Source organism: Heteronotia binoei, chromosome 11 (assembly GCF_032191835.1).
Source record: "Heteronotia binoei isolate CCM8104 ecotype False Entrance Well chromosome 11, APGP_CSIRO_Hbin_v1, whole genome shotgun sequence".
Classification (NCBI taxonomy): Eukaryota; Metazoa; Chordata; class Lepidosauria; order Squamata; family Gekkonidae; genus Heteronotia; species Heteronotia binoei.
In genome coordinates, this window is record NC_083233.1 from 35,405,589 (window position 1) to 35,429,042 (window position 23,454).

At 45.7% G+C, this 23,454-nt stretch overlaps 1 protein-coding gene across 2 annotated transcripts; it reads right to left on the reverse strand.

Moving 5' to 3' along the window:
* Positions 1 to 452: 452 nt before the first annotated feature.
* LONRF3 (LON peptidase N-terminal domain and ring finger 3) lies at positions 453 to 20,287 on the reverse strand. 2 transcript variants are annotated; one of them, XM_060250068.1, is made up of 12 exons: positions 19,709 to 20,287; positions 17,272 to 17,390; positions 16,177 to 16,299; positions 13,590 to 13,745; positions 10,721 to 10,958; positions 9,838 to 9,928; positions 7,916 to 8,030; positions 6,965 to 7,086; positions 6,150 to 6,308; positions 4,536 to 4,698; positions 3,487 to 3,636; positions 453 to 1,596 (listed from the first exon to the last, which is right to left on the reverse strand). In XM_060250068.1, the coding sequence occupies exons 1-12, from the start codon at positions 20,232 to 20,234 to the stop codon at positions 1,438 to 1,440; spliced, it is 2,121 nt and encodes a 706-aa protein (XP_060106051.1). In that variant the 5' UTR covers positions 20,235 to 20,287; the 3' UTR covers positions 453 to 1,437. The 2 variants fall into 2 exon arrangements, with proteins under 2 accessions (XP_060106051.1, XP_060106052.1); XM_060250069.1 differs by lacking the exon at positions 13,590 to 13,745.
* Positions 20,288 to 23,454: the final 3,167 nt, after the last annotated feature.

Genomic DNA, 23,454 nt, shown 5'->3' on the forward strand with positions numbered 1-23,454 from the left:
GTTCTGAAGCCTCATTTCCCCATCACTCAAAATGTTATTCAGTCTACCCTTCCATCTTATAAGGTTACAGCAGGTATTAATTATCTGCACAGTTTGAAAGCTATTTTAGAGCCAAGAAGGCTAGAAACGTGACGTATTTAACACACATGCATGAAACAGAAACTTCAAACCAGGCTTCTTAGGATGCTAAATTTTGTTCCCATGAAGCCATGCATGCCCTAGGGTTTAGTTTTACGTTTCTGCTAGCTTAAAAAAAAGGGTTTGACATGGTAGTATCTGGCTCCAGACTGCAAAAATATATAGTGTTTTAATATTCACAATCTATGTAAGAAAAAAAAGTTGGACTTCATGGCAGGCTGCCTAGAAATATCTGTGGAGAAATATTTAACACTGGAGATATGTAGAAAAATGTTAGACCAACTTAAGCAATAAAAAGTCACAATAATCAAAAGTTTGTGTATTCTTAATTTCCCTATTTTAGTCCCATCTCAAAATTCTGTATAAAAACACCACAAATTAGTTATGCAGAATATATACACTTAATTACAATTTACACTTAAAACACAAAAACCTTAGTGCAAAAAATAAAGTTATTCAATGAAACTCATCAACATAGTTTATATGTACACATAGAACCTGAACCCTTTTGGAATAAGACATTTGCAATCTGCTGAAATGATGCATCAATATCATTAGTCTTTCTGCTTTGTATTAAACCAGACCAATTTCAAATGCAGCTATTCCCAACACAAAATAAAAATTAAGAAAACCTTGCAAGAGGTTTATGGCAAACAAACTTCTCTTTTGCTCACTTTCTTCCCCCCGCCCTTATACAAAAAGACACACATGAACATTTACGCTAAACAGTGCAGCAACTGAACACCAAACTCACAAACATTATGCATTGCACATGGTAACTTGCTGAAGGCTCAGTTTTTGCTGTGTCAACAAACTTGGAATAGAATGGTTTCTTCCTCCCTCATTTCAAACATTATTGCAGCAAGATACAGGGCTCTTTCACACATGGGGCTTAAAAGTAGCTCTTCTTCAATTTGAAGAAAGCCTCCAGGAGCCAGAATATTCTTTGACATCACAAAAACAAAAAGTTTCTCTTCTGCATTTTCTTCTGTTAATGGCTTGAAGCAGAGACAAGGGAAAGCAGCAGGCCAGACCTGACAGCACTGCTATGGAGGCCCCATGGTCTTAGGGGGGTCTGCCACTTAGGAGGGTGTGGCAACAGTGATCCTTCCCCACCCCAGGCCTGACTCAAGCTGGTGGTAGCGCTGGGCAGGATCTTGTGGAAGGGTCCCCCCCAGACCCAGACATAGGCTCGAGAGCAGATTTAAGCCTCAGCGTGTGAAAATGGCCACAGTCGACCGAGACACTCGAGTGCGCCAGTCAAGTATTGCAAGAGGATTCACAGGACTCCTTGTGGCCTCAGCGAGATCTTGTGCGGGACATGAAGGTCAGGATTCGCCGGATAGCATCCAAACGTTCTTTCAGGGAGGTCATGGCAAGAAAGGGGAGCTGAGCTCTGCTTTCCAGGGGAAGGACAGCAAGCACCCACCAGCACCAGGCAGGGCCATTGGGGTTGGCCTGGAAGAGAAGGAAGAACTTGAGGTTATTCTGACATCTCAATGCGGAGAAATCAAAGAAGCCTTCCTTCTGCAAGGGGGAACCTGTTGGCTGAGTGCAACATTCAGAGCTGATTCACCCCGTCTGCACTAGGAGACCATCAGCCTGCTCCAAGGAGTCCAAATTTATCCTAACCTTTTCCCACCACCACAGCACAAGCAGTGCCCCTCCCATGTTCTATGAGCAATGCACCACAGAAAGGAAGGGGAAAAGCCATAGAGAATGAAACAACATATTCCTCTCTGTTTGTGACTGCTTTTTAAGAAACAGCCTGGCTCCTTATTAAGCCCTACATGCCCAATTGTGCCAAACTTCTAACTCCTACTGCATTCGTGCCGCCCTCCCACAAATGCACAAAACATGTCCAGCAGCACATCACCATAAACTCCACCCACTAAGGGGAAGTACAGAAATGCCAGTCTTTGTTGGCACTGGCTAAGGAGTCAAAGAGGTTGGTTTTTTCATGTGCTGGGGAAAAGGTTGCATTTTAAGAGCCTTGGAAGTTTGAGGTCAGCACTGCCTATGTGCCAACTGCTGCTCCCTGCTCCCCCAGGTAACAGGTGGTCAATTTCAGAATTAAATTTATTTATTTACTTGCTGTCAGAATTAAATTTATTTATTTACTTGCTGTCAAGTCATCTGACTCATGGCCACCCTGTAGAGTTTTCAAGGCAAGAGGTGCCTTCCTCTGCTTCACAACCCAGGACTTCCTTGGTGGTCTCCCATCCAAACACTAACTAGGGTCAACCCTGCTTAGTTTTCAAGATCTGATAAAATCAGGCTAGCCTGGGCTATCCAAGTGAGAGCCGTCTTTACTAGACAGCAGCACTTTATTTCTGGGTGAATGCACCGGAACAAAGTTCCAGAACCTCTGTGGAAACAAATTTCTCAAAAAATGTCTAAAAGAGCCAGTTTGGTGTAGTGGTTAAGTGTGCGGACTCTTATCTGGGAGAACAGGGTTTGATTCCCCACTCCTCCACTTGCACCTGCTAGCATGGCCTTGGGTCAGCCATAGCTCTGGCAGAGGTTGTCCTTGAAAGGGCAGCTGCTGTGAGAGCCCTCTCCAGCCCCACCCACCTCACAGGGTGTCTGTTGTGGAGGAGGAAGGTAAAGGAGATTGTGAGCCGCTCTGAGACTCTTCAGAGTGGAGGGCGGGATATAAATCCAATATCTTCTTCTTCTAAAAGTTCATGAGGGGCACTAGGTAAGCATGACATTCTTTGATTTAACAAAATATGTTAAAACATGGTTGCTTCAAAGTCATCATTCAGTGTTAGGCACCAAAAGCAAGACCCAAAAAACTGAGGAAATTGGTGACATGGCTAAGGTTCGGAAACTGCTTTAAAGTAGAGGTAAATCTGTAGCACATGAAAATAATAATATTTCAAAGAATCCCATGTGCTTCTCCTTCATTTTCCTCTTGAGAGTTCTGACACCTTTTTCCTGAAAAAAGCCCTGCTAGAGAGGCATTGAAAGACCTGTGCGCTTTCTCTTCCAAGGAGAAGTTTGCTCTAACCCAGGGCTTCAAAGTACCATCATGAAGCACAGCACATCTAAGGTCTTGTTTACTCTAGGGTTTGCCAACAGGGCCAAACCACTTGCAAATGAGTGAATTTTATGTCAGCTACCCTTTGCAAGAAAGTAAAAACCACTTCTGGATTAGTAGCTTGGACAAGGAAGCAGCACCTATGCAGTTCACTGTTCCAAAGCTCCTCCCCATTCTGTCCAGGTAGCTATTCCCCTGTGGGGTCCCAAGCAGCAACTTTCCCCCTCATCTGAAACTGCTTTTATTTAAATTCAGGAAAAAACTGGGTCAAAATCCTGTTTCTGCACAAGCATACCATCCCATACCTGGAGCTCTGAATCCTTAACAGGCATCGGACCAAAATGACCGAGGATACGACTCTTGAGTGCTGGCTTCAGAGAATTAAACCACATGTAGGCCTGGTTGTATACAGAATCATGGAGGACAATTAGCTCGGCATATTCTTCTCCTTGTACCTGGAAACAACACAAAGTTGGGATACTAGAAAAGGAGATTCAGATTGGGAACCTAAGGGAGAACTAGATACATTCACTCTTTTTACAGCTGCAAGCTGTATCTAGGAAGTTCAGTGCCACACACTCCCTTCTATAGTATGTACTGTCGTCACAAGGATAAACTGGGCAATCCCTCGGTATATTCCTCAGAGATCCTTGGGGAGAATTAGCTTTATCTGACCTCATGGAAGGGTGAGGATTTAACCCGGGGTCTTCCTGATCCTAGTTCAACACTCCTACTCATTTTTATTGCTCAAACAGTAAAAACAGAAGAACAAGTTAATTTGGTGAACTCCAAAGGTGCAACAGGGTACAAAACTTTCTTTGGAATGGTTCTCTCAAGACAAAGGCATATTGATTTTAATTTTTTAGGACTTCCACTAGACACTTAATGCATTTGTACCTGATTTTACTGTTCAATTTATGAGTGTTGTATCAACCCTAATTGTTGGAATTGTACTAGTGATTCATTTGTACTCTCAATATCATTCTCTGTAATCCTTATAACAGTCTTGTAAATTTAGGGCAGTGTCCCCCACAATGCAATAGGGTGGGGTGCAGACAAAGACCAGGGGGCATGGCTTGCCAAGGCCCACCTAAAGAGTTTGTGCCTGATGCCGGGTTCACACCAGCAACCTCCCTGATCTCTCTGCACTACATTCCACCAGCCCCACAATGAATAACATTCAAGCTAGTTCCAGAGCTCCACTCTGATTTCTAGGCTTCACCCTAGAACCCTGAGCCTGCTTCGGCGGGGAGGGTGGGATATAAATCCAATAAAATAAATAAATATAAATAAATAGGCTTCCTGCTGACCAAACTGCCTTCCATCCCAGAGGTAATATTAAATAAATACTCACAGTTTGATCTTCAATGTACTCAATATCAGCTGTGTTGTATCCATCACGTTGGCTGTGTTGTATCACTTTGAACCTCCTCTTCCCGATACTGTCAACGACAGAGCGCCCGTCGGCAAAAAACTCCACGTTTCTTATCTCCAGTATACAGCCATAATCTGCAAATCTGTTTACCAGAACCAAGGGGAAAGCAACATGACTGATGATCTTTCTAGTAGCAGTTCTCAAGGCCAAGAGCAGAGTCATTCTATCACAGAAACATCTCACAAGGTCAGTTACGGCTATCTGTAAACCTGGATTATTTTTTCTATGGGTTGGCTGCCAATTACATATCAATGGCTTTCAAAGGTAGAACTTCAAGATCACCACTACAAACTGATCAGGCTAAAATTCTTGAGTTCAGTTAAACCAATGCTCCATTTTTTTATTTTTTGCAAATCACTACTTCTAGCAGACCACCAAACATACCACAGTGACTAAATACTTTTATGGGTTGGTTCAGAACAGGAGGGGGGTTTTTTTGTAGAAAAAGTGCAGCAGAAACTGGTTCAGAGTGACTAAACACTTTATGGGTTGGTTCTCCCCTTAGAATTTCAACCTCTCTTTTTTTGGGGGGGGGGAGTAAACTATACAGATTCCTAATGCCCCCTCAGCTATCCTTTGGGGTCCTCCCCCATTCCCCAAAAGCACCATTTCAGCAGGCATTTTGGACTGCAGAGGGAGGAAAGGAAGTCAAGTCTTCCACCCACAGCAGGATCCAATTCCATATAAAAACAAAAGTCTGCATGAAAAACAGAGTGCTTACAACTGGGCAACATTTTAGTTCCAGTGGAAATTTTGTCCTAGATTACACCAAAATCTTGGTTTATATAATCTACATGCTGTACAGCCCACAGAAACTGCATGAACTCTACCCAATGCTATGGTAAATGAAAGCTTTTGTGTAAGAAGGGGATGTATGACTCAGACTTCAAACTGAGTGTTTCCTCTGTTAAGCTCCCCTTTCAATAAAAGTGGTTTGTATGTATCAGTTTTTGGACAACACGTATAATTGTTAGGGGGCTAGAAGCACGACATACAGAAACTCAAGGTTGAAAAAAAATTAAGAGTATTGACTTCTGTTGTAAATATAGATATATACACACATTTGGGATGTGGTCTTGAAAATGATATTGAAAACTGTCAAATCATCTGCATTTTGAAAAGTCTCTGAATGGATGGTGTTGACAGACGTCTAGCAATATAGCATCTGTCACAACACATCCTCAGCATCTGCGGTCTAGGTGACAACACCGTATGTGTTTACAGTTAAATCATTTTTTAAAAAGTCCCTGAATTCTGCACACAGTATTTTGCAGCTCAAGCCTGTAGTGTTAAAACTCCCTGTGTAATGGGGCCATGCATTCATCATCAAAAACTGTACACTTCATCATCAAAAACTGTAAGGCTTGGAATGACCCAGGGAAGATTTAGAACCCTTTTGGATGCTGCTGACTGTCAAAGTTATGAAAGCCCACGGGCATCAGAAGGATTACAGATCACCAACAGGGAAGACCTGAGGCAACAGCCAGCCACACTGCTTCCAGGTCCTGGTGGTCAACCCTCTGTAGCACTCACCCTTTGACAGCGTCTCCGATGCACATTCCAAATTGCTTGGTGCCTGTCTCCATGCATCTCCGAATCATCAGTCGATAACATGGCTCAAAGATGTGCAGTGGGCACGGGACAGTGGGATAGGCCATTGTGCAAACAAATATGGGAACATTCTTATTCAAGCTGGAGAACAAAAACATCATGTTAAACTCTGAACACTGTACCATCACTTTTACAAATGCAGATAAGAGGAGAGGGTTGCATGCCATGGCCTTCTGACTCCCGAATTCACTATCTTCTCAATGCCCATGTCTGCCAGCTAAAGACATCTGTTGATGTAGGCTCTGGCCTATGAACACTTATGCCACAGTAAGTCCATTAGTCTTTGAAATGCTACAAGACTGATTTTGGCTGCAGCATACTAACATCTCTATTCTTCTGGAAATTCTTTTTGCTATTCTCATTAATAAAACTCATTAACGTAAGCAGCAGCTGTAAAGCTTTCTTATCTTCCCAGCACAGGAAGCAATGCAAAAACAGCTTCACTACTTCTCCTTCTCCTGAGAGGAGGTGGTCTTTGCTGGCATCATATTCTTGAAACAAGACAGGGGCTGGTTACAGAGAGAACATCCCTCAACCATGGCACTGTGTTCTCAGCAAGTCCCCTACAACACTGAATCTAAGGGCAAGACTTCCTCAAAACTAACCCTACAAACCTCTGCCCTTCCTGAACTATGCAGGGTTGATTATGTAATGACAGACTCTTTTCTTATCTCTTTAAGAATTAAACAGCGATGGAGTGTAGGTGGGGGGGGGACCATCTCAAGGCAAGAACATACTTGGACAGTTCAGCAATTTCCTCTTCATGAAGTTTTCTCCGTTCGGTGAGTTCATCAGGGAGGTATTTTGCAATTAATTCTTCCATCAACACATTCTTACAGTGCTTCCTCATCGCCAAACACTGAAGGACAAATGGGATCTCTCTCAGGCACAGGTTCAGCTATGGAAGCTCCCCTCCCCTTAAAAAAACAAAACTTCAACTTTGTCCTATGTCCTTTGTGCTATGTCCTTATAACTACTGGCTCACTGAAAGATCTTAGCAGTTGGCAACACAAGGCCCTTCTGAATCTCACTCCATAGCACTGAGGCTGAGATGTTTCAATTCATTTGGGAGTCAACTGTTTTGGGGCAAAAAGGCCTGCCATCCTCACATTAAGCACCCTGACTTTGGCTACTGGATCAAACAATCTGACTGGATCTGACAGCACTGCGGACTCTATGATTCTAAACACTGCAATTATAATAAAGGGTGGCTTTTTCCTTGCTTTCTGAGGATACTGGAGGAGGGGAAAATGTGATTTAGGTAACATGTTTTTCTCAAAGGCCAAATAAGCAATGCCAGGAAGTTATTTGAAGTTGGGAAAGCCTCTGGGGGAACTCTGTGGTTTTTATGTACCAATCAGAAGTTTTCAACATTTGTCTAGTTTGTCCCCAAGAACCTTAGTGCTTTTTTTAAAAAGGCAAAACCAAGTTTCCAGCTCTCATAGCTGCAGAAGATTAACAAGCATGTATATAACTAAATTAAGCTGGCTTTTACTCTTGGAAAGAATAAAAATGGATTTGATATGCTCAACGAAGTATGAAGCCCTCCAGCTTTGTATGGATAAGATAAGAAACTCACTCTACTGCACCAGAAAAAGGAGGTTTCTCCTATTATTATTTTCATACACTTCTCTCAATAACCCAAGGCACATGTGGATACCTGAAAGACAAACAAATCCAAGCTTTACCTCGGAGAGACCTTCCTTACACAGGGGGCATTTTGGGTTGTGATCTAGGCATCTTTCAAGGCATTTCAGGCAGAAAGTGTGTCCACAGGGTGTGGTGACGGGTTCATAGAAAAGCCTGGAATAGAGGAATGGTGGGGGGTGTTGATGCTATCTTGTAGCAAGAGTAATGGATAAAGTGCACATTAATTGCAATTCTCACTTGAAAAATAAGAAACTGTCTCCTTTATCTGCATGGAAAAATTCAAAACATTCCCCCCACAAGAGTCTAAAACATCAGCATTATACTTTGAATAGGATGGGCTTGGCATGAACCAAAATGATCCCTTAGTTTAATTAGTCATCCAGTTATCTGAGTAGAAGCTGGCTGGTTCTGAACATTCTGTCATGCTCTTTTGTGACCAAGGAACAGAACCCCTGAGAGACATGCCTGCCTTGTGCATTAATCCAAATTCTACAGTCTGATCGTCAACATCTGGGTTTGGTACTGGCAGCAAGTTAAACTCCCTCCTTCATTGCACCCTTCTCCTACATAAGTTATTTGCAACCATTTGGCTGTTGGGGAAAGTAAAAGAGATAAGGGGGACACTGTTGCCATGCCTATGGTTGTCAGTCTTCCCCTGGAGAAAATGGCCGTGTAGGAAGGTGGACTCTATGGCATTATATCCTACTGAGGCCACTCCTCTCCCCAACCCTGCCCTCCCCAGGCTCCACTTCTCCCAAATCACCAGTAATTTCCCAGCCCAATGCTGGCGGCAACCCTAGCAGTGAGGTAGCCCTTAGACTGGCAGTCCCCTCCCCAATAGGCAGTTTGTTAACCTTGGGAAGTAGAAATAATGCAATTGTATGCATTTCAAGCAAATTACAAGCAGTTTATTCCCTGTTGGCTCTTCCCTCCCCAGGTCACTCCCCTGTCTTCTTTATGTGTGAAGGCAAGAATGAGCTACATGTTTGAGACATACACTACATTTGCAAAGATGGCCTCCAGTGGCTCCCTGGTCCCAGATGTAACACATGGTCATGTCCCCCTTTGGTAAAGGTTTGATGTATGTCAAGGGTGTGTGTGGAACATAAGTCTGTTCAGCTCTGCCACCCAACAAGACTGACAAGGCCACAGATTCTCCCAGCAGGCTGGAGAACAAGACTGCATAGGCTCACAAAGAAAATTCAGGAGACTGAACAGATAACTATCGCTAAAAACTATCTGAAAGAATCACTCCTTGGCTACGGCAGGTATTCTGTGAGCATTAGCATTTACCATTCATTCACTGACTGGATGTAGGTCAGTTATATTTGTTACTTGGGCAGACAAAAATAGGTTAAGAACAGCTTCTGTTAATTAGCGGGTAGGTCACTGGGTTATCTGTTCAAGGTTACCAATCTGCAGGCGTCTCTTGTGTTACATAACGGGCAACAACAATGAAACGTGAAGCTGCTTTATATAGAATCAGACCCTTGGTCTATCAAGGTCAGTATTGTTTACTCTGAATGGCAGCAGTTCTTCACAGTCTGCGGTAGATGTCTTTCCTGCCACCTCCCACTTGAGCCTTTTAATGGAGATGCTTGGTACCTTCTATATGCAAAACAGAAGCTCTACCATTGAGCCACAGTCTCTTCTCCCAGTTAATATCAACACAAACCGAAGCCAGAAGTTAAAAGGTTTATGCCCATGTCAAATTCATGCTCAGATGTTCAGAAACACAATCTTCCACGTACTAAATAATCTATCACATCCTTTGCTTCTAAAGCAAGTAGCAGATCGCAGATTTCCCTCTCCACTCCAAATTCCTGTTCCAGGCCTAATGGTTCACCATAGCTATCAATCACTATGATTGCATCTTAAACTAGGATATATCACTGGTTTTTCAAGCTGGGGAGTACTACATCATCTTCACTTGCCCATCCATGAAAAAAATAATGGATACCTCATGCACAGTGAACACTCCAGGTCAGAAGAGTCTACAAATTCAAAGAGAACACAGTTCCCAGCTCTGGGTCCATTTTCATCAATTGGGTCTGTTTAAAAAGACAACACCACACACAAGGAGATAAGCCACAGAACCAGAAAGAGCAAACACTGGTTCCAAACACTGTCCACTGTGTTACAGGAATTTGAACTAACACCCACGACCAGTGACCCAACATTCAGGCGTCTAAACAAAAACAGCAACATATTTTGAAAAAGAAAACCCATGGCGAAAGATGCAAAATGACCTCTTATTTTATCCATCAACGTCACGTTCACAAGAGCATTTAATCCAAGAGTTAAACTACACATTATGGCAGGTGGTGGTGGTGTTGCATTCTGGACTGTACTACTTCAGACTGCGGAGGAGGGTATATATTTTTACTGCCCCCCTGTAAAAACCCTTACTTCCCTTTATGCAGTAAACTTGTACTATCCTAGATCTCCCTGTTATGCATTAAGAAGAGATTTCTTTTTTGCAAAAGAAGATGATCACAGAAATGCCAACTCTTCCCTTCCACCTACAATCTGAAGTGGTACACTCTATCACCTTATTCTGCACTTTGTAAAGACTGGCTCTATATGTCTTTTCTCATTTCAACCCAATTACAAATTTAATTGCTTTTTGTAAATGGTGCTGTATTTTCCTGAGCAAACTCAAGGCCTCTGCAGAAGGGAACACTCAGCAACAGTAACCATGAGGGGCCACCTAAAAGCCCACACAAAGACTTATTCCTGCAAAAACACTCTAGAAAGAAAGCATCCACTATTGCAGTTTTTTTAATACTCAAATATTCAGAGGAAAGAACTAGACATGCCCGAAAAAGAAATAAATATCTTACCCCTTTTCATAATTTTGCTAGGCACATTGGCATCTGGGAGCTCCTCAGAGTAATGCTTCCTCTTTAAAAGTCGGCACTTCTCAGAAATGAGAAGGGCAGATTCAGGCACTGAGGCATGCCTGTCCTTGTCACCAACAGAATCTTTTTTGCTCTCTGTAACTGGGGCAGATCTCCCCACACTACCACAATCAACCTCTTTCCGATCCTCAGCGAGACTTTTGTTCTCTTCTACATTGACCTGTATGAAAAAGAAAGATTTTCTTTTAAAATCATAGGTTTTCAATAAGGACATTGTTTACATTTTGTTTGTAAAAATTGGAACACCCCCTTTGTGAAGTTGCCCTGATTCACTACTTTGTGAAGTTTGGTCTCAATAAGGGACATCATGCAGCCACTGTTTGTGTGTCATCATCACTATACCATTTAGACTCTCACACCACACCCAGATTCCAGTTTCGCATTATGTGGCCAAGAAGTAGAGTCCAGAATAAAGGTAAAGGTAGTCCCCTGTGCAAGCAGCAGTTGTTTCTGACTCTGGGGTGACATCGCATCATGACGTTTCCACTGCAGACTTTTTACGGGGTGGTTTGCCATTGCCTTCCCCAGTCATCTACACTTTCCCCCCCCACAGCAAGCTCATTTTACCGACCTCAGAAGGATGGAAGTTAACCTTGAGCCAGCTACCTGAAACCAGCTTCCACTGGGATCAAACTCAGGTTGTGAGCAGAGAGCTTGGACTGTAGTTTTACCACTCTGCGCCATGGGGCTGCTGCATGAGTCAAGAATGGGGCTATGTAAATAAAGGGGTGAAATTATGCAAATTGGATATAAAAAAATAAGACGAGCCCTACTGGATCAGACCAGTGGTCCAGCTACTCCAGCATCCTGTCTCACACAGTGGGCAACCACTGGAGGGCCAACAATAGGCATAGACGCCGAGGCCTTCTCCTGATGTTGTCTCCTGGCTCTGGGATTCAGAGGACTAGTGCCTCTGAATGTGGAGGATCCCCATAGTCACCATGGCTAGTGGCTACTGATAGACCCATCCTCCATTAATCTGTCTAGTCTCCTTTTAAAGCTGTTTATTCCTGCGGCCATCACTACATCCTCTGGCAGCAAATCCACTTTTTAATCACTCGTTGTGTAAAGCAGTATTTCCTTTTGTCTGCCCTGAATCTACCACCCATCAAGCTCAATACCTGGTGGCTGGAATCATTGAGCAGGTTTGGATCCCCCTCCAGAGGTGGTGTCAAGTGCACCCCCCCCCCTTCCTATTTCTTTTTTCAAGGAATAGCTCGCATTCTCACCTTTGGGAAGACATAAAATGCTTTGTTTGGGTCTACTTGAGATTAATGCCACTTGGGAACACTAGCATGGGGAGAATAATCTCTCTTTCTAGTCCTGACTTTGGATGGCGCAGCCATTTGTTTTGCAGAATGCTCTGACTGCTCCCTAGTCACTGTAAATACAATATACCCCTCTGGGGCAGACTGGCTGTTAGGCCACCAGGGAAAGTCCCAGTAGACTGACAGCCTGGGAACTGCCCCCCTCCAGCCACTTGGCAGTTCCCACATTGCACAGGGCAGACAGAATCTTGCTCTTTCCCCTTCATTGGGGGCAAGGGGTTGGGGAAGCCTCTTTTCATCCCCTACTCAACCCCTACCACCACTCCATCACAATGAAAGATGTTTGCTGTTATAATCATAACGCACATTACAAATGTTCAAAATTCTTCCTGGACGTTGGCCATTTCCCCACATGCTAAATAATGCAGTTTCAATCCAGCAACCATTTGCAAGTGGAGTTTGCAGTTTCACGCAGTAAAATCCAGTTGCAAAGTGCCTTGTAAGTGGATTGAAAAGTGTGTTACTTAAGTGTGTGTGAAAAGTGCCATCTCAATCATTCTTACAACAGCCCTGTAATGTTAGCCAGAAGTAATCCCCCCTCCATTAAAGAAGAGGGATTAAGGCTGAAAGAAACATCTCTTGCCTTGAAACCCCCAGGGGGTTGCCCTAAACCAGCTATGACTTGATGGCAACTCCCACCCCCACCTCCCCTTCAATTTAGAAGAGTCTCTTCCTTGAGGCTTTCAACAGCCACTGCCTGTCAGAATAGACAATGCCCCCCATGAGATAGTGGTCTGTCTTGGTACAAGACACTTCATAAACCGAATGGCAAAAGGTAGCATTCCAAGAACAGATAAAACCAGAATCAACATCTGTTATGTAATTGCTTGCAGTATTCAAAGTTCTTCACATATATTCATCATTACAATAGTTCTGTTGTGTATGCCAATATAATTCCCATACTGTAGATAGGAAGTCTGAAGCCGAAAAGATGTGACCTGCCAAATCTGACCAGATCTCAGCTCATTCTCTTAATCACTCTGTCACATTTACCCCTTGCACCCTCTTCTGTCCCAACCTCTTAGCCAAGGTCTTTAGACCTCATATTGAAACTGCCAGGGACCTCACCAGTGTTCCCTCTAAGCTGAGTTGGTGTGAGCTAGCTCAGTTTTTCAGCCCCCAGCTCACACATTTTTGTCTTGGCTAAGGAAAAATGGCCCCAAATCAAACTAATTAATGCAGTAACTCACAACTTTAATGCCAGTAGCTCACAAAGCAGAGGTTTTACTCACAGACTCCACAGCTTAGAGAGAGCACTGGACCTTACAGTACTCCAAATAATGCCATAATTAGTTTCACCCAAAAAACAGTGATACACACACATATAAAAGGCTGGTCTCTCCTGCCCCCCCCCACCATAAAAAGAGGAGCAAATTGTCCACCCTTCAAAAAATTGCACTTATAATACATTCTCTATTAAGAACCAAAGATCAAAGAACCACAGATCAAAAGATGAGCTTTACCTTAAGCAACCCTTGCAGACTCTGGCTGCTGCCTCCAGATCCCTTTGAATTTAAAAGGTTCCCTTTTAATCTAGAGTGACAGGACAACAACTGCAGGATATCGGGCAAATGTTCCTGAGCATCCCCCGGGATACGCGAAAATAAACTAAGGAGAAGCTGCGATACAAAACAAATAGGAACACTTCACTACTCAGTTCCTTCTTTGCAATTGTTTGGGGGAGAGAGGAGGGGGCAGGAAATGTTCACAGGTCAGTGACATACAGAAGATCCCCAGGTCAGTCCCAGATGCTTCCAGCAGATCCCAGCCATGAGGATGACAAAGACATGAAAATGACTGGGCTAATGCTACCACCTGAAAACAACCAACCATGAAAACAATGTTGGTCTTGCCACAACTCAGCAGTTTCCCAGGGTCACAGGCAAAGATCTTTCAACTGGCCATGGTGGCATGGAACCAAGGAACTTCTACATGCAACCAAATGTTCTTCCACTGAACCATGTAGGGATGCCAGCCTCCAGGTGGGACCTGGGGATCCCCTGAAATTAAAGCTCATCTCCAGACTACCGAGATCAGTTTCCCTGGGGAAAATACAAAGTATGGACTCCGTAGAATTCTATCCCCTTGAGGTCTCCATCCTCAAACTCTTCAGGAGTTTCCCAACCTGGATCTGGCACCCCTACTGTTCCCATCCCCAGCTGGTAGCCAGCCCCCACCCCCCTCGGCAACTCTAACCATGGCCTTTCTGTGTCTCCTGGCTTTGACTCACATGGCAGAAAAGGACAAGGTTCATAATAAGGGAACTGATCTTGGGATCAGGGATGGGGGAGAGAGCAAACTGGAAGATGACACAGGCAAGACTGAGTCCCTGAGCCTTCCCTGGCCAACCCCTACTTTGCAGTCTCTCAGGCAACAGCTTAGTGCTTTTCTTTTCCTCTGACCTCTTTCTCAAACTTTTCATGCTGGATCCATCTGCAGCATCGGAACCTCCTAGATCAACTGCAATTTGTGCTAAGCACTGGGCCATGATGAGCTCATCTTCAAGTTTGTGTTTGGAATGCTTCACAAAAGCGCAGGCTCTGGCACCAGTGCACAAACAGCCTGGGCCAGAATCAATTGAGTTCATTGTATTTTACATGCAAGTTCAGAAGCCCAGATGTTTGTATGGTAATCCCACTAGCAAGATGCACACTTTTATCACAACAAAATAACCTCCTCCAAATGCAGAAACCATTCATATGCAGGGTCATGCTCAGGCACATGAGAAGCATCAATACACCAAGACAACATGATGCATGACACACTGAGGGCATGAGACCACAGGTGACAGCAAAGAGGACAGAGGGAAGATAGAACTTGCCAGCAAATGAGAACAGCACATGTTTGTTAAGTCACATGTGCACTTATCTTCCACATCACCAGGAACAGCCCTTCCCCAACCAAACCTTATAGAACAAGTTGTGCAACTACTATGAAGATTGGCAAAAGGAAAGAGGGAGAGACCTGTTGGTGATGTCACAAGCACTAGCCAATAGGCATCTCCTACAGCCAGTTCTCCCCTGATATAATCCGAATCATACCAAAACCTGCTCAGCCAGTTTCTCAAGGTTCAGCCCAAGACCAAAAAACTGTGGGTACGTATATATATCTAAGGGCAGCGATGATTATATCAAGTCATGTCTATCACTCTTACAACCTTGAATGTGATTGTGATAAGAAAGTTGAGTCTATGGCTAAAAATCCATTGGCTAGAACCCTGGCTACCAAGATATGCCCCAAAAAAGAGAGGGATAAAAGTATAAACAGAAAATATACATTTCCCCCCATTCATTTTATTAATTATAGAGCAGGGTGGTCAAACTGTGGCTTGGGAGCCACATGTGGCTCTTTCACACATATTGCATGGCTCTCGAAACCCCCACTGCCCCATCAGCCAGCTTGGAGAAGGCATTTGTCTCTTTAAATCACTTCTCCGAGCCAAGCCAGCCAGCACTTGAAGGATATATTTAAAGTTAAAGTTGCTTTCTTTCCACCTCTCTCCCCCTTCACCCTTCCCTCATCTATTTGCCTTTCCGACTTCCTCCCTCCCTCCCTGTGACTCTCAAATATCTGATGTTCATGTCTTGTGGCTCTCAAACATCTGATGTTTATTCTATGTGGCTCTTATGTTAAGCAAGTTTGGCCACCCCTGTTGTAGACCAATTGGCCATAAGCAAATAAATAAAAGAATGAAAATATGCACCCAACAAATGAAAATAAAGCAAGTTAAGCAATTGAGCTTGCAGGCAGTGGAGGAAATACAACACTGATAGAGCTGAACCCCTGGATGTAGGAGTCTGGCATGCAAATTTGTGAAACGAAAAAGTAGCCAAACTCATGTCACAGCCAAAAAAAATAAATCTTTTTTTAAAATGTGACATCCATTTTGCCCACAAAGTAGCATACTGGATGCCATTCAGATTGATAGTTCCAAAGTGCAGCTATGCTAGTCATTCAGTCTCACAGCTCGGTAACTCCAGATCCATGGAACCTACTGAGGGAGGCAATGTTACATTCAGAGATCAGTTCACAGGGAGACACAGAACTCACCCGCTGAGCCTCCGATTTGGCTGTTCTATTCCCAACATCCACTGCAAGGCAAAACAAGAACTCATGTAAAGCTTCTTCAGTCTTCCCAAGGTTAGCTAGGGCTTGCCCCTTCCGTAAGTGACCCTGCAAGAGGAAGAAAAGAGCCATTGCTCAATTTGCTATGCGTGTCTACCAAATCTCAGCAATTTGAACTGAAGAGGAAGAATCAGCATTCAGCAATGTGGTACAGCAAGCATCATGTTCAGATTTGTACATGGGAGACCAGAGTCCAGACTGCCACTCAGCTGGCTCTCAGGGGGTGGTCTTGGGCAAACAACAGCATCCCCAGCCTAGCCTCCCTCGTAGGGTTGTTGTGAGCCCAAAATACATCAACAGCATCATCCTAAGAAGTTATATCCAAGCTGATTGAAGCAAATTGTCATAGGAGAAAAAAAAACCCTGTGCATAGGCTGAGAGTTACAGAATTTTCCCTTCTCATAAAGGAGAGGGAGCAATTTCTTTGTAAACAAAAGCACAGCCATTCATATCCAGAAATAAAAACCAATTCAACTGAGCGAGAAGACTGTGACAGTGAGTCATTGGAAATTAGACTAAATACAATCATACTTCCACAGCAGGATGCTTTCAGTAGGACTTCCACCTTGGTTTTTCATTTATTTTGGAAAGATTACATTGGTTTGACACAAACTGTTCACTGAAGACTGCTACAGACTGCATTTTAAAAGCCAAACTGCATTTTAAGCATGTAGACTGTTGACCCCAGGAGCCACCAAGAGAACCAGAGTGCTGGAGTGGTTAGTGTTGGTCTAGGATCAGGGGGACCACTGAAGCTTCCTGTGTGACCCTGAGACTCCCTCAGCCTAACTACCCCACAGGGCAGCTGGAAGGATAAAATGGAAGAGAGGAAAACAATGTAATCCACTTAGGGACCCCTCTGTTGGGGAGAAAGGCAGGGTATAAATGAAGTTTAAAGAATAAATTTTGAATGCCAAGGCTTAGTTTGTGGCAGTAGCCATAAACTCTGGAATGCACTTTGCCCATGATTAGAGGAGCTCTTATCACTACTTAATTACAACCACATCCCCAAGAACTCACCTTCAACCAGTATGGCTGGAGTCTGCAGGCCATTTCTGCATCATGCAAGGCTTCTTCGCAACATTTCAAAGTAGAATTAATCTGGGACCGGTTGCTATATAACAAATGATCATTGGGGGCTGTAAGTAATGGAAACAGTGACTCAGTACAACTATTAATTAAAACTATTGATGTATGCATGTATCCTTCAGAATCACCTCCTTACTCAAATGTCTTGGGAACATCCATTATTTAAGTTTAAAATTAGCTACTGCACTCTGTCTGGGGAGCTGCCACTGAGCGCACCATCCCATTAGTCTTACACAAGCACTTCCAAGTGTTGCATAAACCACAGAGCAGCAACTGCCAGATCGCAAGAGCATCCTGTTCCTGGAAATTGGTGGAAAATATTCAGGGTTTTTCGTAACAGCATGGGGTGGTGGGGGGGAAGAGAGATAAATAGGGGAGCCTGACATTTAATCCAGGAACTCCTGGTTTGCCTATACACAAAACCCAACCCACTTTAAAAAAACAGCTTCATGTGTAAGCATCATATAATGTGAACCCTTCAGGGATCAATTTTCTTATAACCAATTCAAAAATAGATATTCAGATGATTTATGAAACAAACAACCTCTGCCTATCAATTCTCCCCTGGGCGGTCACAAATCTGCAGCAAAACTAGTACCCTTGTTTTAGAACTTTTTATAAATAAAATCTGCAAAGATGATTGGTAACTTTAAAAGCAAGTTACAATGCAGAAACCAGACAACCCATGTTTCCACATTGCAGATGATTATTCAGGACTGACAGGACAGCTGTAGGAGTTAAACAGTGAGCTTATTAGAAAGTTTTTATGCTACTGTACTGTCCCAGTCAGGTGAACGGTAACAGTAGCTTTGTCCTGTCTATTGTTAAAAAAAAGAAAAAATGCAGACTTTGTGAAAAGAACATTTCACAAAGAGAAATCAGGAATGTGGAACCATCAGCTTTGTCAGACCAGGTTGGAGGCATTTTCTCCCCAGATCTCTGCATTCATCTCATAAATATCCACTGACTGTTGGTCGCATGCTGCTCTTAGTTACAGGATTTGGCCTTCCTCATGAGGAGGGGAGGAAGAAATAAATCTTTGCAGGTAAAATTCATTTCCAGACATAAAAACTATATCCTCTCAGAACAGTGAGTCACTGGCAGCTGGGCTACATAAGATCAAGCCCTCCAAGTAAGAACACTTTCAGAAATGCAGTCCATTTCTCTGTCATTTTCCTTGTTACACAACCTTGGGGGGGGGGGGGGCAGGGATCTGAGTCCAAGCTATCACGCTTATGCAACAATACTGTTCTCCTGACCTACTTTCACTTTGGACTAAAACAAACAGATTTTTGTGAAAGTTGAAGAAAAAGGGCACACATTTCATAGGTGGGCAGAAGCTGGTATCTCATGGATTAGTCACTTCACTGGTTCATTTACCTCTCACTAATAAACAAAAGGCAGGTGTGGATCTAGCTGCAGAGACAGTGGCTGGCTATCAACCTTAGGTTGCTGGAAAAAGAATCCATGGATGGAAATTCATCAGGTCCATTCATCTAGTCAGCAACCCAGCAATCCTAACACCTTTTAAAGTCTCTGCTAATGAAAGAAACAGCCAGCCGCTATAGGAAACCAGTGTCACTTGACTGCCCAAAATAATAAAGACCATCAGGTACTACTTGGAAAGCCAAGGACTGAGGAAAACTTCTTTTCCCAGCATTATATAGGGTGTTTACATGCTGCCTTTCTAGAGTCCTGCTTGAAGCAGTTTAAGAATGAAAATTAATACCATAATATCATAATTGATCATAAAACAAACAATTTTATGAGCAGGTTTACTTCAGGGATGGTGCAAAAAGGTGCAGTACAATTATCATCCCAACTGTAGGGAGTTCTTCTGCACTTTGCAAGAAACTACCCAGGAATCCTATAGGTCATTACTCACATATTTTTATTCTAGCATGAATCTGAATCCACCAAACAAGATGCCGCAAGACTCTTGCTTGTACTAGACCTTTGTAATACAGTTGCCCCGCTGTAAAGTCCTACCACCCCGCCTCCTAAAGAAAAAGAGGAAGTAGGTAATAGCCTGAAAGTTTCTGCTCTTAAGGGACAAACAGGTAACAAAAAATGGCAACGTTATCTCTCTGCGGCTTGAAAAAGTCTAAAAAGTTTCCAGGGCTCCTTCCTCGGCCACAGCAAAGGGCACCAATCCTTCTCCAGGTCAGGAAACCGGGAGAGAAACACTCTGCACGTGTAAACCGGTATTATGTAGCGTATGGCAGAGTTCCACACAGGAAGCAGATCATAACAGCAAATAGATCACCAGTGGAAGAAGCGCCCAGCAATCTTTGGTGCTGCCCCAATGCAGCTCGCGCTTCCGTGGCGAGGTTTTTGGTGCGGGGGGGGGGGCGGCGAAGTAAGTTACCTAAGCTGACGGCTTCATTGTACTTCTGAAGGGCCGCCTGGAGCTTCTTCTCCTTATACAAGCGATTCCCTTCGTGGCGGAGCTGCGACGCCTTCACCTGGCGCGGGAACCACTTGGCCAACAAGTTGCTGAGGATGACATTGACCCGCAGCCGCCGCGCTCCGCCGTCGCCCTCCCGGCACAAGCCGCAAGCCGCCGGCGTCTGGCGGTCCCGCTCCAGGCAGCGCTTGCAGAAGGTGTGGCCGCAGAGCAGCGAGACGGGCTCGTAGAGGAAGCCCTGGCACTTGTGGCACCCGAAGACCTCCCAGTCCCGGCCCGCGCCCTGGCGAAGCGGCGGCGGCCAGGCGTCGCCTTCCCTGCTGCGCACGTTGCGCGCCAGGCAGGCCACCAGCTCGCCCAGTTGCTCGGCCCGCAGCTGCCGGTGGCGGGAAGCCAGCTGGTAGAGCCGCAACGCCTCGGGCAGCTTCCCGCCGTGGGCCAGCGCGTCGGCCCGCTGGAGCAAGCCCTGCCACTCGGGCAGCCGCATCCTCAACACCCGCAGCGAGCTGTGCGCTTGGAGAGCCCGAGAGGCGCGCCTCAACACCACCAGCGCGCTTGGCGGCGGCGGCTCCTCCCCCTGCTGCTGCTGCCGCCGCGGCGCGCTCATGGCCCGGCGAGCCTGCTCTCTAGAGGGCGGGGACGCCGCCGAACCAGCCCGGCCAGGCTGGCTGCCAGGAACCCCGCCGCGCCTCGGCCGCCACCACCACCACGCTGCTGCTGCTGCTTCTGCGCCACACCCGCAGGCCCATCCCGCCGCCGGCTCCTCGGGCGGACACGCCTCCTCCAACTAGCGCGCCTCGCCGCCACAGAGTTATATAAAAGCGGGCCATGTGATCCCCCCCGCCGCGGCCGCTCATTGGGCAGCGCCCGGCTGGCTGGTTACAAAACCCAGCGAGTTTTGTAACCGGCTGTTGCAACTTCAGGTGGGGAGGGGGCGGCCCGGCGGTGGGCCCCCCCCCCGCCCAAATATATCTCGCTGGCGCCGAGGCGCGCAGCCTAAGGGAGGGCAGGCCGAGCCGAGGCCGGCTAGTTTCTCGAGTCGCGATTCTTCTTTCCCCTTCCGCACATCTCCTCCTCTTTGGCGGAAAGAGCTGGCCGCGCTGCCTCGGCTTCACCTCGCAAGCTCTCCTGGCCTTTCGTGGTGCTGCGATGTGAAGGGAAGGCAGGCAGGCGAGAACGGCGTCGGGGGTCGCCAAAATGCCGACCTTGGCCGCGCGAAATAGCAACGGAGCCGAACCAGCCCTGGGTGACCCCTCCGTCCATCCCCCCTCCCGCAGGGCTCCGGAGCATTCCATCCCCGGGGAATTCCTTTCTTGGGACCGGAGCTGGGCTTGGGAGGAGGAGGGCAAATTGTACTACCGCTGCAGCGGCAGGACATTCCTGAGCGCCGCACTGGAACCAAGCTCGCGAAAGCCTCCCCCCGGCTGCCCCCCAGCTTTTGAAAAACGGAGGTGGCTCTTCTTTGCGCCGCCCCGCCTTTCGGCTTGCCCGACTGTGCGTCGGCTTCTGTTTCTTGGTCACGCTGCACTGGTGTCGTGACGCGCCCTGTTTGGGAGAGACCCGGCGGCCTGGCTTCTCTTCGTCCCTCTCATCCTGGGGCAAGAGAGATTGTTTTATAAGGCGCTTTTGTTTTATAAGGCTTGTTGAAAAGCGACTTATAAAACTCCCCAATAAGTCCAATAAGAGTGGGGGCAGGTGCAAAAGTGAGGACGCAGAGCCGCTTTGGTGTAGTGGTTAAGTGTGCGGACTCTTATCTGGGAGAACCGGGTTTGATTCCCCACTCCTCCACTTGCAGCTGCTGGAATGGCCTTGGGCCAGCCATAGCTCTGGCAGAGGTTGTCCTTGAAAGGGCAGCTGCTGTGAGAGCCCTCTCCAGCCCCACCCACCCCACAGGGTGTCTGTTGTGGGGGAGGAAGGTGAAGGAGATTGTGAGCCGCTCTGAGACTCTTCGGAGTGGAGGGCGGGATAGAAATCCAATAAATCCAATATCTTGGAAAAGAGCAGAGCTCCGGAAGGTGAAGCGCATTGAAGTTTGGGATAAGGTGGCCCGGTGTCGGATGAAGCCTCACGGGTGGAGCGTGGTCGCTGCTGAACGACCGATCCGACGTAGCGGCTTGGGAGGTGGGGGGAAGGCAGGTAGGCGGTTAAGGACAAAGGAATGCAGATGCTCCGAGTTACCAGGAAGGGATGAAGTTACGGGCAGAAACCGATGACTGTTCACCTTGCCGGATCTTTCTGGAAACAGGCAGCCCTGGATGGAGCTGTCGACCAGAGCTGGGAATTTAATTGGTGGTGGAAAGTGCTGTCGAGTCGCAGCCGATTTATGGTGACCCCCGTGGGGTTTTCAAAGCAAGAGGAGCTTCGCTGTAGCCTCCCTGTGCATTTCCACCCTGCAATTCCTTGGTGGTCTTCCATTCAAATGCTAACCAGGGCCGACCCTGCTTAGTTGCTGAGATCTGGGCCACCCAGTTTAGGGCAGGAATTGGGTTTCTAGCCGTCAGATTTCCATTCAGTCGGATTCAGCATGCAGCAGTCAGTTCTGATCAGCTTCTGGGCATGAGCAGTGGTCGCTCCAACTGCAGAGAATGTTTTCCCAAAGCGCAACCACTGACCACCTTAACCTGCACGGTTGCCTGCTTGTGCAGATGCTGTTTCTCCTTTGCAGATCGGCTAATGAGATTCTTGGAATCTTGTCCTCAACACACTGAATGCCCAGTAAGGATGCCTCACATCCAGGTGCACTGCCAGGGGGATGCTGGGAAATTTCAGCTGGATTTGAGATTTGAAACTTGATCCCCCTTGATCTCCCCTTCACTCTGTTGAGTTATTGCTCTGGAATTACCTGATACAGAGAAACAAAACCCGATAAATAGGCAGGGATTTTTTTTTTGTAGTAGGAATTCCTTTGCATATTAGGCCACACACCCCTGATGTAGCCAATCCTTCTGGAGCTTACAGGGCTCATAGTTCAGGACCTACTGTAAAATGCAGGAGAATTGGCTACATTAGGATGGTGTGACCTAATATGCAAAGGATTTCCTGCTACCAAAAAAGCCCTGTAAATAGGTATTGAGATTGCTTCACATTCTGTATTCCTATTCTAGCAGGAATATAACTCCCCGGCTGTGAGATTCCTGGAGATTTTGGGATTGAAGTTCCGCCCCGCCCAAAGCAGCCATTTTCTCCAGGGGAACTGATCTCTGTTTGTTAGAGATCAGTTGTAAATCTGAGAGATCGCCAGTCCCAACTTGGAATTTGGCAATGCTGTTTTCTAGATTGACTTTGCCCAACATCACAAAGCACTTCACAGAACAATAAAATAAATCACAGATAATAAATGTAGATTAAAAATTAGTATAGTATACATATAAGACAGGGGTGGCCAACGGTAGCTCTCCAGATGTTTTTTGCCTACAACTCCCATCAGCCCCAGCCATTGGCCATGGTGGCTGGGGCTGATGGGAGCTGTAGACAAAAAACATCTGGAGAGCTCCCGTTGGCCACCCCTGAATTATAAGAAATAAGTGGAAAGAATATACATCAGCAAAACCACCATTAAAACAAACAAAATTCTATAGCACCATCAAGCATACTAGCTCAAAGAAAGTCCTCCCAAAAAGGAAAATCCAAATCAGAAAGTTCTCTCTTCACTTCTTGAGGTAGGGAGTTCCACAAATGGGAGGGAGGAGCAGCATCTGAGAAGGCCC

Coding starts and splice junctions, on each gene's coding strand:
- LONRF3 (XM_060250068.1), bottom strand. CDS start 20,234: ATGCGGCTGCCCGAGTGGCAGGGCTTGCTCCAGCGGGCCGACGCGCTG. Junction 16,300..17,271: donor TCCAGCCATACTGGTTGAAG/GTGAGTTCTTGG, acceptor TTCCTCTTGCAG/GGTCACTTACGGAAGGGGCA. Junction 3,637..4,535: donor AGTACATTGAAGATCAAACT/GTGAGTATTTAT, acceptor TGTTGTTTCCAG/GTACAAGGAGAAGAATATGC.